Consider the following 14,754-nt stretch of genomic DNA (forward strand, 5'->3'; position numbering starts at 1 on the left):
AAATAATTTAACTCTACTTACTGCTTTTTGTTCCACATATCGTAGTTGACCTCTTTCTCTTGGTTGATAAAAACATATGCAAATCCCTGTCCGGCCAGCTCTACCTGTGCGTCCAGAACGATGAATATAGGACTCAACATCCTAAAAATAAAAGAGGCATTTTTTAATACTTCTTAAAAAAATCTGGCAAGTAAACACAGTCATTCCAACATTCAAAAAATAATGCTAATAATAACAAAACTACTACCACCAATAAATATATTATTTCAATCTTCTTGCTCTTTCAACATTCCAAAGAACTTTTATGCTGAATTTTTGGATAAAAGAAATAGGATTTTTTTTAATCCACCTAATCCCAGGGCTCTTCATATGACAACTTTTTATAATTCCTTTGCATGATTCCACGCTTTAGATCCAAAAAGGAAAGTTAATCATTTGCTAAGGCATCAGATTCTGACTAATTTAACACTGCATTAATAAAAAAATGGCTAAGAGGAAGAACAGATAACATATTTTGCATATCCCAGGCAACATCTTGTAAATAAGTAAAATGGCAATTTATACAGTTGTTCTTCTATTCCCTAAATAAAATCTCATTTCTTACCTGGGGAGGAGAACTTTGAATCACCAGGTCCACCTCAGGTATGTCCAAACCACGGGCAGCCACATTGGTTGCCACCAAAACTTTAAAACTACCTTCTCTGAAGCCTTTCAGGGTAATTTCTCTTTGTGACTGTGCTATGTCCCCATGTAAACACTGCGCATTCTATTTGACAAAAGAGAAAAAGTAAGTGTACAACTCACACTTGCAATTGATAGCACCATAACACCACACAGTCTGTACTCTTTTTTTGTTACTTTAAAAAAAAAATTTTTTTTTAAATAATCTCTACACCCAGTGTAGGGCTTGAACTCACAACCCCAAGATCAAGAATCAGATGCTCCACTGACTGAGCCAGCCAGGTGCCCCAATCTTATTTTCTGGTAATTACATGATGCATGCTTATTGTTCAAAAAGACCAAATATTAGAGAAACTAAATATTTAATATAAAATGTAAAAGCTTCCCTTAATATCAGCCTCATAATAATTGACTAACATTTGGTGAATATTCCTCCAGATATTGTTTTAAAAAAACATACAAGACACACAACCCACACATAACGGCATATACTATAATATTATATATTTACTCATAAAAATGGGATCATACTATATACATATATGTATTGTTTCAAAACAACGAAATGCTTTATAAATTTACTACCTTAGCCATTTTTCTACATCTATAGATATAACTCTACTTAATTTTTAAAAACTGGATATGATTTCTTCATATGGATGCAGTGTCATATATTTTAGCAATATCCTACTGATGTTTGGGTCATATCCAAGTTTTCATCTTTCATAATACTACAAGTACTATACTATACTATAAGTACTTTGTACTTATACCTCTGGACCACTCAGTATATGTGTATTTCAGTAGGAATCATATCTAGAAGTTGAATTTTGGGGTCAAAAATTATAAACATTTGGTGTACCTGAGTGGCTCAGTCGGTTGCATGTCTGACTCAATTTCAGCTCAGGTCATGATCCCAGGGTCATGGGACTAAGCCCTGCATCAGGTTCCATGCTGAGCATGGAGGCTGCTTAAGAATCTCTCCCTCTTTCCTTCTACCCCTCTCCCCATCACCCCACTAAAAATAAATAATATTTAAAATTATAAACATTTAACACTTTAATAGCTATTGTAAAAGTGTATTATAAAAAGAGGTTGTGCCCATTTACTCTTCAACCTTTATGAGTCTTTACTTCATCATAACCTGCCTACCCTGTGTATTGTGAATCATTACCATCTTTGTAAATCTAATCATTTAGGCAAAAATGATTTCCCAATGTTTTAATTTACATTTCTATAGTATTTAGTGAAGTTGAGCCTTCTTTATGCGATTTATATATTACCTTTCATTTGTACTGAAAATAATTTTCCTACTATTATAAACATAGTTCCTAGAATTCTAGCCACTATTAAAATTAAAAAATTCGTAACAGTCCACATCTAAACCTTAGTAACCAAGTCTTAAGCATTCATGAATGAATTCACATACTTGGTGTGCACCAGATTCTGGAACAATCACGAAGCAACAGCCCTGGGATAGACAAGCTGACAGGCATTTTCAATACGGTATGATGATATATACTATGACCGGGTGCAGGCTGCTATAGGAATACTTACAAGGGAAGCCTAACTTAATTTTGTTTAAGGGTAAGGCAGCACTGAAGCTGAGACCTGACAGATAATAAGGAACCAGTAGTCAGGTAGAAGGAGAGCAGGAGGCTAGGGAGTTTTGGGCAAAAAAAACTTCATACATGAACAGGGTGTCTTGAGGATCTACAATATTTGAGTATTGATAAAGCATAGTGTGTAAAGGGAAAAATGATGAGAGATGAGGCTGGAAAGGAATATGAATTACATCCTGAGAACAATATGAAACAACTGAATGATTGTAAACAGGATTATCATGAACATATTCAGATTATCATGAACATATTTGCATTATAGAAGGAACACTCTGATTATAATGTATAGAATGTATTAGAAAATGGCAAAACAGAAAGACAAAAGCTAGAGACCTAGGTAGCAGGCTGTTGTAGAATTCAAAAGATGTATCAATGGCTTCACCAAGGCAGTGCCAATCACCCTCTATGCATTCAACTAATACTTTATAACCTACGAAATGTCAGACACCAGGGATAAAATTGCAAACAAAAATAAGACTGCCTCTGTCCTCATGGTCTTTATACTCTGGTAGGGGAGATGGAAGTTAATCAAATTATGAGACACACAAATTTAGCCAACAACCGTAATCGATGCACAGGTATAAGAGGCAAAGAGCATTTATAGGAGGGCAATCCTATACTGGGGAAACAGCAGAGAAGAGAACAGAGGTCTCTGCCCTCACATGGCCACTGTTTGATGGGGAGCCTGTCAATCAGCAAGATAAATGTTGTAAAGTCAGGATGGCTAAAGGTGATCACAAGAAACCAAAGAGCAAGATGTCTGCTTATGCCTTCTTTGTGCAGACATGCAGAGAGGAACCTAAGAAGAAAAACCCAGAGGTCCCTGTCAATTTTGCAGAATTTTCCAAGAAGTGCTCTGAGAGGTGGAAGATAACGTCTGGGAAAGAAAAGTCTAAAGTTGATGAAATGGCAAAGGCAGATGAAATGCACTATTATTGGAAAATGAAGAATTATGGACCAGCTAAGGGAGGCAAGAAGAAGGACCCTAATGCCCCTAAAGGCCGTCTGGATTCTTCCTGTTCTGTTCAGAATTCTGCCCCAAGATCAAATCTACAAACCCTGGTATCTCCATTGGAGACACGGCAAAGAAGCTGGGTGAAATGGGGAATAACTTAAGTGACAGTGAAAAGTAGCCTTACAACAATAAGGCAGCAAAACTGAAGGAGAAGTAGAGAAGAAGGATGTCACTGACTATAAGTCCCAAGGAAAGTTTGATAGCACAAAGGGTCCTGCTAAAGTTGCCGGGAAAAGGTGGAAGAAGATGAGGAGGAGGAGGAGGAGGAGGAGGAGGAGGAGGAGGAGGAGGAGGCGGAGGCGGCGGCGGCGGCGGCGGCGGCGGCAGAGGAGGCGGAGGAGGAGGAATAAAAAAGGAGGAGGAATATAAAAACCGTTTATCTGTTAAAAAAAAAAAAAAAGGACAATCTGACCTAGTTTGGAGCAAGGAAGAATTCCCTGAGAGTGGTGCTCTAGACTTTTATCTGAAAGATAAGTAGGAGTTGCTAGGCAAGGAAGATTACAAGTTCAAGAGCCCTGTGGTGTGAGGAAACATGGCAGATATGGAAGAGTGTACAGAAATGACAGGAAAGTATAATAAGATGAAGTTGTAAAGGTAAGTAGGGGGCTAAGCCATAAATGAATTCAAGAACTACTGTCAGATGAAACTGGGGGGACCTGGTGAAGAAAGGAGAAATGAGGTACAAAGGAAAGAAGCATTATTCTTGACTCCCAGATTTTAATTTTCTGTAACAGTAGTAAGAAAGAAATGGACCATTTTCAGCCATGGAAGATAGAATCTAAAAATACTTTGTGGCTGGGGCGCCTGGGTGGCTCAGTCAGTTAAGCATCCGACTTTGGCTCAGGTCATGATCTCGCAGTTCACAAGTTCGAGTCCCATGTTGGGCTTTGTGCTGACAGCTCAGAGCCTGGAGCCTGCTTCGGATTCCTCTCTGACATTCCTCCCTCTCTGACATTCCCCAGACGCTCTCTCTCTCCCAAGAATAAATAAACACTTTAAAAAGAAGTCAAAAGCAAACATATGTTAAACAGTTGGGACAGTTTTTCATAGTGAAATTTTCAAATTCCCTTTATTTTTTTCAAAAAAAAATTTTTTAACGTTTATTCATTTTTGAGAGAGAGAGAGAGACAGAGCATGAACAGGGAAGGGGCAGAGAGAGGGAGACACAGAATCCAAAACAGGCTCCATGCTCTGAGCTGTCAGCACAGAGCCCTGATGCAGGGCTCGAACTCACAAACTGCGAGATCCTGACCCGAGCCAAAGTCAGATGCTCAACCAAATGAGCCACCCAGGCACCCTTCAAATTCCCTTTAAAAAAATTTGATACAACATTGATTTTTTTCTTGATAATTAGTCCTAAGGAGGGACATAATACATTAATAATGCCAATGATGGGGGTACCTGGCTGGTTCAGTTGGTGAGCATACGACTCTTGATCTTGAGGTTTTGAGTTGGAGCCCCATGTTGGTGTAGTGATAAAATAATTAAAAAAAAAAAACAACACACAGTGATGGTTTCCAGGTCTCTAACATCTGAGTAAATTATTTTCCAAAAGTTTGTGTGTGTGTGCGCATATGCATGCACGCATGTGTGTGTGTAGGTTTGTTTAGAATTAAGAAAGCATTTTTCTTGGTAAAATCTGACCTTAAGGAAAAAAATAGTTAAAAATAAAGAAAATAACCACTGAAGTTCCCTCAACAGTCCCTAAAATCCTGTATCACCTATAATGATATGCTACTATTTTTGACCTAAACAGTAAACCAGCAGAGCAGAAACTGCATTGCTCTCAGCCACAGAAGCTGATTATCGTCCAGTAAGCGGGGGAATTCTTACCCAGCTTCTGCAGCAAGGCAGTTCCTCCCTAGGAGACAGAACAAGAGCGGCTGCAACACTGCTGCTGCTAGGTGTTCTAAGGCAGTAACAGGAAAGGTAAATCAACCACCCTCAATCACTTTCACCATTTGGCATCTGTGTATACCGTATACAAAGCTAAAGCTACACAATTAGTTAAAATGATACTGAAGAAGATGTTGACAGAATAGTCTTTGAATCTCTCGTTCTCCCATAAAAACAAATAGAGCAACTGTATAACAAAATTAAAAATCCACAGACATCTATGACAAAACTAAGTGAAAGTATTTTCATGATTTCCAAAACATGAGCAGGTAGGGACAGATGTGTGTGTATGTATGAGGTGGGGAGATTTGCTGGTCCTAAGAACAGATACTCCCTGCAAAGCCTAACGGACCAATTTGAGAACAGCAGCTGAACGTGGCAGAGTTTTTGTACACTCAATGGTGATTCCAGAGGATTCTAAGAATCCAGAGGTAAGATCTGGAAAAGGCTGGAGCAGCCTGGACCCTATGTGAACTTTCAAAACTAATAAGCCAATGTTTCCTTGCCAGGAAGAGCTCCACACTGAGGAGAAAGTGTTGGACCTAGGATCCAAACTGAGGATACCAGGGATTACAGAAGCAAAGGAATAGAAGATCTGCATAAAAATGAGGGAAGGGGCGCCTGAGTGGTTCAGTTGAAGCGTCCAACTCTTGATTTCAGGGCTCAGGTCATGATCTCACAGTTCGTGGGTTTGAGCCCTGTGTCAGGCTCTACACAGACAGTACAGAGCCTGCTTGGGATTCTCTCTTTCTTATTCTCTGCCCCTCCTCCCCCCACCCTCTCAAAGTAAATAACTTTAAAAAAAAGTTAGGGGAAGGTGTGCTCAGAAGTGAGGGCGGGGCCGGGGCCGGTCAGCCCTGGGGGCCCTGGATGCGGGGGAGAAGGGTCGTGTGAAAACTGAGAACAAACTGAGGGTTGATGGGGGTGGGGGGAGGGGAGGGTGGGGGATGGGTATTGAGGAGGGCACCTTTTGGGATGAGCACTGGGTGTTGTATGGAAACCAATTTGACAATAAATTTCATATATTGGAATGAATGAATGAATGAATGAATGAATAAATAAATAAATAAATAAATAAATAAATAAATAAATAAAATAAAAATAAAATAAAGTTAGGGAAAAGACAGCCAGAGCTCAGAAAGTGGGATATGATTTACTCCAAAAACAAGGGCAAAACATATTTAAGATACTGAAGGAAAGGAAATATGAACCAAGTATTTTAATATCCAGCCAAATGATTTTCAGGTATCATTACAAATCACAAACAATCTATTATCAACAAGTAATATTATTTCCATAAGCCCTTCTTCAAGAATCTACTATGCCACTCTCAGACAACAAAAATGACTGGAGAGACACTGACATAAAAACTAAAGAGTTTTTTATGAGTTTTTTTTAAGTTTAAAAACTTTTTTATGAGTTTTTAAAGAGAAAGAACTATGCATTATATACTCTTATAACATAGTTTTGCCCTAAATAAACAAACAAACCTGAATTTCCAGGAAATACAGAAGACGACAGAGGAACATGTTAAATGTCTTCACAGGGAAGCAATACTCTAGATGATGGAAACTTGGGTTTTTTAAATAACAAAAAAGATGAGGCACCTGAGTGGCTTAGTTGGTTGAGCATCCAACTCTAAATCTTGGCTCAAGTCATGATCTCACACTCGTGAGACTGAGCCCCACATTCTTAAGATTCTCTCTCTCCCTCTGCCTCTCTTGTGCTCTCAAAAAATAAAAAAAATACACGAGAAAAAAAGCTACAAGAAAAAACAGATGAGAAAGGAATCCATACATTAAAGAGATATATTGAGGGGTTCCTGGGTGGCTCAGCTGGATAAGCGACTAACTTCAGCTCAGGTCATGATCTCACGGTTCCTGAGTTCAAACCCCGCATCAGGCTCTCTGCTGTCAGCACAGAGCCAGCTTCAGATCCTCTGTCCCCCCTCGCTCTCTGCCCCTCCCCACTCATGCTCTCTCTCTCAAAAATAAACATTAAAAAAAGTAAAAAGAAAGAGATATAATAAAATCACACAATTTACGAATCTTATTTGAATCCACAAAAGAAAACTATAAAAACAAAAACTATAGGGGCCCCTAGGTGGCTCAGTTGGTTGAGCATCCAACTTCAGCTCAAGTCATGATCTCACAGTTTAGGAGTTCGAGCCCCACGTGGGGGTCTGTGGGAACAGCTCAGAGTCTGGAGCCTGCTCCAGATTTTGTGTCTCCCTCTCTCTCTGGCTCTCACCTGCTCATGTACTCTCTCTCTCTCTCTCAAAACTAAACAAACATTTAAAAAAATGTTTTTAAACAAAAACTATAAAAGAAAAAAAGCAATCATGAGACAATTCACAATTTGAGCACAAATCGACATTTGAAAATATTAATTACTATTAATTTTTTAGATGTGGTAACATTAGTATAGGTTTAAAAAAATTCTTTTCTTGGGGTGCCTGGGTGGCTCAGTCGGTTGGGCGGCTGACTTTGGCTCAGGTCATGATCTTGCGGTCCGTGAGTTCTAGCCCCGCGTCGGGCTCTGTGCTGACAGCTCAGAGCCTGGAGCCTGCTTCATATTCTGTGTCTCCCTCTCTCTGACCCTCCCCTGTTCATGCTCTGTCTCTCCCTGTCTCAAAAATAAATAAACGTTAAAAAAAAAAATTAAAAAAAAAAAAAAAAAAAAAAAAAAATTCTTTTCTTTTAGAGACACATACCCAAAAATTTATAATATGTAATAATATGTTATCCAGGGTTTGCATAAAAAGAATTCAGGAGCAGGAAGTGAGTGGGCATTTGGATGAAATAAGGTTAATTGTTGCAGTTGATCCATTCATTCAATAAACATTTGTAATTCATTTTATAACACAACTTTCAACTATTACCCACTCTTACCCACAGGAATTCATTTTGTTTCAACCTTTATATTTTCAAGATCAATTTATGCAAAGTCTTGAAAAACCTTCTCATGAAAATGGGTAGAATTCTATCCTGACTTAAAAGATCATGAAAGGTTGGCTATAACTTCCTTCTGAATTAGATTCGATTATAAAAATACTGTCAAACCTGGTCCACAAAGGACAATATTTTTCTTCAGTGAGTCATCCCTATAATCTCAATTAGAGAAGCATCAGAAAAGACTTACCTGTTTTATGTGTGGATTCATGGCCATTTCAGTTACATTCTTTTTGGTCTCACAGAAAATAATAGCCCTCCCTTCAGACCCACTGTAGACTTGAAGGACATCTCCAATAACTGCTGGCCTCTGAGACCAATGGCACTGGATGGCCAAATGCTTTGAGGAAAGAAAATACCAATTATCTGTTTCATTAAAATTAGTGAAAATGACTTCCCTTGTATATTTTTTTCCTAATCTGTTCAAGAATTGGCCTTTCTGGGAGACAATAAAACGACAATTCTTCTGAACCCCATTTGAAAACAATATACAAACGGCCACCAATAGGTGAAGGGATATATAAACTAGTATATTTATACAATGTAATACTACTCAGTAATTAAAAGGAACTAAAAACTAAAAGAGAAAAGAATCAACTACTGATACATGCAACAATAGGGATTAATCTCAAAACACATTAGGTAAATGAAGTTTTACAGAAAGAGAACACACATAGTAGGATTCCATTTATATCAAGTTCTAGAATAGGCATAACTAATCTATATAGAAAAAATCAGAACAGTGGCTGTCCCTGGATGGGGGACTTCACTGAGCAGGGCCATGAGGGAAATTTCTGGGATGATGGTAATATTTCTACATGTGGTTAGGAGGTTAGGTTATATACATTTATGAATTTGTCAAAACTAAACAAATATACTTAAAATTCTGGCTTTTTAATATGTAAATCTCATCTTTAAAAATTGCAAATATCATATGAAACCCAAAAATATGCTAACTGAAAGAAGCCCAACACAAAAAGGTCATGTACTGTATGACTACATTTATATGAAGCATCAAGAATAGGTAAGTCCATAGGGACAGAAAGCAGATTGGTGATGCCAGAGGCTATGCAAAGGGGATGATGGGGAGCAACTGCTTAATGATTATTGGGTTTCCTTTTGGGGTGATGATGTGTTTTGGAAGTAGACAAAAGCTATGGTTGCACAACATTATGAATATATACATGTTATACAGTTAATTTTGTGAATTTTGCCTCAGAAACTTTGTAGGGGTGCCTACTGAAACTGGGTGTTTCAGTTGGCTGAACATCTGACTCTTGATTTCGGCTCAGGTCATGATCCCAGGGTAGTGGGATTAAGCCCTGCATCAGACTCTGCACTGAGCTTTGGAGCATGCTTAAGATTCTCTCTCTCCCTCTGCCCCTCTTGCACACTCTCTCAAATAAAAATAAATAAATAAATAAATAAATAAATAAATAATTTATAATATGAGCATATGGGCGCTCACTGTAAAATTGTTTTGACTTTTCAGTGTTTGAAAATTTTCATGACAAAATGTTGGGAGGGGTACCTGGCTGGCTCAGTTAGTAGAGCATGTGACACTTAAACTCCAGGTTGTGAGTTCAAGCCCCATCCTGGGTATAGAGATAACTTAAAAAATAAAATCTGTAGGGGCGCGTGGTGGCTCAGTCAGTTAAGCATCCAGCTTCGGCTCAGGTCATGATCTCGCGGTCTGTGAGTTTGAGCCCCACGTCAGGCTCTGTGCTGACAGCTCTGAGCCTGGAGCCTGCTTCAGATTCTGGGTTTCCTTCTCTCTCTGCCCTTCCCCTGCTCGCGCTCTCTCAAAAAAATAAACATTAAAAAAAATTTTTTTAAAGAAAATAAAATCTTTAATCAGGCTCCACACTGAGTATGGAGTCTGCTTGAGATTCATTCTCTCTCTCTCAATTGCTCTCTGCCTCCCCCACTCTCACAGGCTTTCTTTCTCTCAAAATAAATAAATAAATAAACTTAAAAAATATTTTAAAAAATAAAAATAAAAATCTTTTAAAAACGCTCGGGATAAAATTGTGTATTCTAAATCTGTGCATTTTAACATGTATTATATTTCAATTGCTATTGTATATTCTAAATCTGTGCACTTTAACATGTATTATATCTCAATAAAATTGTTTTTAAAATGTAATACAGGGGCACCTGGATGGCTCAGTAGGTTAAACATCCGACTCTTGGAGCACTTGGGTGGCTCAATTGGTTGAGCGTCCAACTGCAGCTCAGGTCATGATCTCGTGGCATGAGTTCAAGCCCCGCCTCAGGCTCTGTGCTGACAGCTCAGAGCCTGAAGCCTGCTTCAGATTCTGTGTCTCCCTCTCTCTCTGCCCATCCCCACTTGCACTCTGTCTCTGTCTCTCTCTCAAAAATAAACATTTAAAAAGAAAACAAGAAAAACAAAAAAAACATGAGACTTGATATCGGCTCAGGTCGTGATCTCGTATCTCACAGACATAAAATCAAGCCCCAGGTCAGGCTCCACGCTCAGTTTGAGATTCTCTCTCTGCCCTTACCCACTTGTGCAGGTATGTGCATGCTCTCTCTCTCTCTCTCAAAATAAATAAACATTTAAAATAATAATAATAAAAATAGGGCATCTGGGTGGCTCTCAGTCTGTTAAGTGGCCAACAATTGATGTCAGCTCAGGTCATGATGTGATTTATGGTTCGAGCCCCAAGTCAGGTTCCATGCTGATAGGGCAGAGCCTGCTTGGGATTCTCTCTCTCACCCTCTCTCTCTGCCCCTTCCCTGCTCCCACAGGTGTGCGCACACATGCGCACGCACTCTCTCTCAAAATAAACTTTAAAAAAATTATAATAAAATATAACACAAATTAATTACACAGCACCTGGAAAATAGAGAAAAGAACAAAGAAAATGAAGAATCTTTTGTACCACCTATGACACTCCTGCTTCTTCACCATGGTTTAAAAAACAAAACAAAACAAGAACCTAAATCTGACCAAGCCTCACAATCCAAACATCAATTCACAGGAAAATGAAAGCGGAATAACATGTTAAATAACACCACAGTGTTGCCAATTACCAAAATTAAGACTGTGGGAAATGTATCATTTGAAAAATGATCATGTCCTTTTAACAAAAAAAAAATTGTAAAAATAAAGTGACAGAGGAACCTGTAGATTATAAGATTTAAGAGAAATATAAACCAGTGGCAATTCAAAGATCTTATTTGGATCCAAACTGAAACTATATAAAAAAAAAAAGACAACTAAGGTAACAAGGGCACTAGATATTCAATAATATTAAATTATTGGGTTTTTTTCTAATGTGATAACTTTGTAATTTTTGTTTTGTTTTTTAAAGAACACTTATTCTTTTCAAAATATAAACAATTACATGAAGATGAAATGACGACAAGAATGCTTCCAATGTAGGAATGAAGAATGTATGGGGGTATAGAAAAGATCATCATTAAAGCCTGGTGATGAGGGCCCCTGGGTGGCTCAGCGGGTTAAGCGTCAGACTCTTGGATTCAGCTCAGGTCATGGTCGCACAGTTCATGGATTTGAGCCCCACAGCAGTTTCTGCGCTGACAGCACAGAGCCTGCGTGGGATTCTCAGTCTCCCTCTCTCTCTGCCCCTCCCCTGCTCTTGCTGTCTCTCTCTCTCTCTCTCTCTCTCTCAAAAATAAAATAAGCATTAAAAGAAAAAAAAAAAAAAGCCTGGTGATGGGTACATCGAGTCCCTTATAATATTCGATTTCTGCATATGTTTGAAAACTTCCTTAATCAATTTTTTTCACTGATGCATTGTATTCTCATAAAATTTTCAACCATTACAAAATGTAAGAGTTTCCTTTGACTATCCCATACTATAAAAATCTTCTTTCCCAAAAGTAATTATTGGTTTGATGTTTATCCTTCCAAACTATCTTTATACATTTACATAAATACCTAAAGAATCCATTTAGCATTATTTGTGTATTTTTTGTACACACAAAAATACAGTGTAATTCTGTACATATCACTTTGTAATTTGGCTTTTATCACTCAAATTCATTCTTTTTAACCATTCCATTGTACTTATACATTATACCATTGTTTAGCCTATTTTTATTTGCATATATATACATACATATATATATGTACATCTATTAAACGGAAAGTGACATAGATGGTACCTACCATAAATAATGCAAATGCCATCTTTAATCCTTTCTTTTTTGTGTCTTTTGTTTGTTTGTTTGTTTGTTTTTGCAAATCAGCTCTAAGTCCAATGCAGGGCTGGAACTCAAAACCCTGAGATCAAACGTCACATGCACTACCAACTGAGCCAGTCAGGCACCTCTTTCATTCTTTTTAAAAATATATATACTACTGATTTAAATTTTTATGGAGTGAAAATTATCAACATTTTCCTTCTGACTTTATGTTTAGAAAAGCTTTCCCTTCCATGAAATCAAAAAATTGTTCATCTACACCTGCTTTAAATTTTATGGTTCACTTTTTAAAATTCTTTTGAGACCTTTTTTGGTATAGGGTATGAGATGAAGCTCTAACTATTATCAGCACTCTTCTCTTCATATTGATATAAACTGTCTCCTTTGTCACTTTCCACATACTTCAAGTCCTTCCCTATGGCTGCTTGTAGAGTATCTCCTGTTAGGACTTGCTTATTTACATATTTTCTTCTACTTATTCTATTCTGCTCCTTAATCTCAGACCATAGAAATACATAGGTATCTTACTGACTAAAGGTGAAAAAAGAGATTTGGCCTGAACTGGTACCTAAAACTTAAAAGTTTAGCTTCAACAAATTTCAAATACCAACTAAAAGCTACAATCTCTCATGCTAGAAAGCTACTTACTTCCACAGTAGTTGCAGCCTTTTGAGTCATTTTTCCAACAAGGTCAACCTGTTCATATCTGGATTTCATGTATTTTTTTGCAACTTTGTATACCCATTGTGGGCAAGTTGCAGAAAAAAGTAAAGTCTGAGGATTGTCTTCAGAATCTTAAATAAACAAAAAGAATTCAAATGCTTTCTTAATATCCATGATGTAGTCAGCTCTTGAACCCCCCCCAAACTTTAAAGAAATAATTAAAAATTCAAAACTTGGGGTAAAATTTGAACATACGAACTTCACTGCAATTATTAAAACTTTCAACTTTCAAAATTAGGGGAAAAAATGAAGAAAACTGAACCCAGAAAAAAAGGTGAGAATTTAAGAAGGGACAATGATCAAAGAAATCAGTAAAAATGAGTTAGTAAATCTAACTATGGACTATAAAAAATAATAGATGAAAGAAACTGTAGGAAGCTAACAAATATGTTAAAGTACGTCACCATACTCTCTTGTTTAGGAAGAGAACACATACCAAATAACTTTAGTTCTGTTTGAAGGCTGGGGACAGTGTAATAATAATTATGAAATAAAAAATTCATAACTTTTAGATAAAGAATAATTGCTAATGTGTTTATTTGGAATTAGGATATACCAGTTTTGTAGGATTCATGGATGATATCTTCAACTTGTTCAGCAAATCCTAAATCTAACATTTGATCCACTTCATCAAGTACAACATGGCGCAGTTTAGAAAGATCTAATCGGCCACTCTGCAGATGGTCTTTGATACGACCAGGAGTCCCAACCAAGATGTCAATACCATTTCGAATATGATTAACTGTTAGAGGAGAGAAATACCGTAACATATAAAAATCAAATATACGTTTTCACATTATTTCCTTAGATTTAAGTAGCAAGTAGATCTTTGCACTATCCTCTTACATATTTACTCACTTTGGCTTTGATAGGATGTTCCACCATAAAAACACGCCACACTGAGTTTCCTAGTGATATCTTTGAAGTCTTTGGCTACTTGGTTTGCCAGTTCCCTTGTAGGAGCCAAAACAAGTACCTAAGCAAGAGATTTAAAAAATAAAAAGATACTTTTCTAAAGACAACTAAATTCAAAATGAGAAGTTTTTTTTTTAAGGCGCATTTAAAACTAGAAATCTAAACATTAAAGTCGTAGTATTTAAAGACACAGCACCAATGCCAACAAGAACAGCTTATATTGATAATATCCTCCCCACTTCCTTCAGGTTTTTTTTTTCAAAACTCACTTTCTCAATGAGATTCTTAACTCTCTTTTCATATCCTCCACCCCTCCTTAACGGTCTCTCCCGAGCACTTATGTCATATTAAATATTCATATTTTACCTTTTTGTTTATTGTCTGTCTCACCCACTAAAATATAAGCTGCCATGAAGGCAAGGATTTATGTCAATTTAAGTTACTGAATTCCTTACACTTGAGACCATGCCTGGCACAGAACAGATACCCAAAAAGTATTTGTGAAATGAATACACAAACGTTTACGAGCCAACCACTAGTGCTTTGGCCAAATTACAGAATTTGAGCCTCACAAAAACCCTGTGAGGTGGCATTATTATCACAATTTTACAGATGAGGAACCTGAGTCTTAGAGAAGTCGAGTCTTGTCCAAGATCAAGCAGCTAGAAGTGGTGGAGCTGGAATCTCCAATAAACGCCCTTCTAGCATAAAAGCTTTTTAAGGGAGGGTCCTATTTCTACTACTTGCAGTCTTTCCT

At 37.4% G+C, this 14,754-nt stretch overlaps 1 protein-coding gene and 1 pseudogene across 4 annotated transcripts in view; one reads left to right on the top strand and one right to left on the bottom strand.

The window, feature by feature from the left end:
- DDX50 (DExD-box helicase 50) overlaps positions 1-14,754 on the bottom strand; it is a 32,613-nt gene that overhangs the window by 9,727 nt on the left and 8,132 nt on the right. For all 4 annotated transcript variants that reach the window (XM_060642570.3, XM_060642573.3, XM_060642571.3 and 1 more), the window contains 6 exons: positions 13,941-14,058; positions 13,639-13,824; positions 13,008-13,153; positions 8,356-8,505; positions 605-766; positions 22-141 (listed from right to left, as the gene is read on the bottom strand). In XM_060642570.3, coding sequence (XP_060498553.1) covers positions 22-141; positions 605-766; positions 8,356-8,505; positions 13,008-13,153; positions 13,639-13,824; positions 13,941-14,058 — 882 coding nt within the window. The remainder of the gene's footprint in view (positions 1-21; positions 142-604; positions 767-8,355; positions 8,506-13,007; positions 13,154-13,638; positions 13,825-13,940; positions 14,059-14,754) is intronic.
- On the top strand, positions 3,000-3,668 carry LOC132685578 (high mobility group protein B3 pseudogene; annotated as a pseudogene).

The sequence above is a fragment of the Panthera onca genome, chromosome D2 (assembly GCF_046562875.1).
Source record: "Panthera onca isolate mPanOnc1 chromosome D2, mPanOnc1 haplotype 2, whole genome shotgun sequence".
Classification (NCBI taxonomy): Eukaryota; Metazoa; Chordata; class Mammalia; order Carnivora; family Felidae; genus Panthera; species Panthera onca.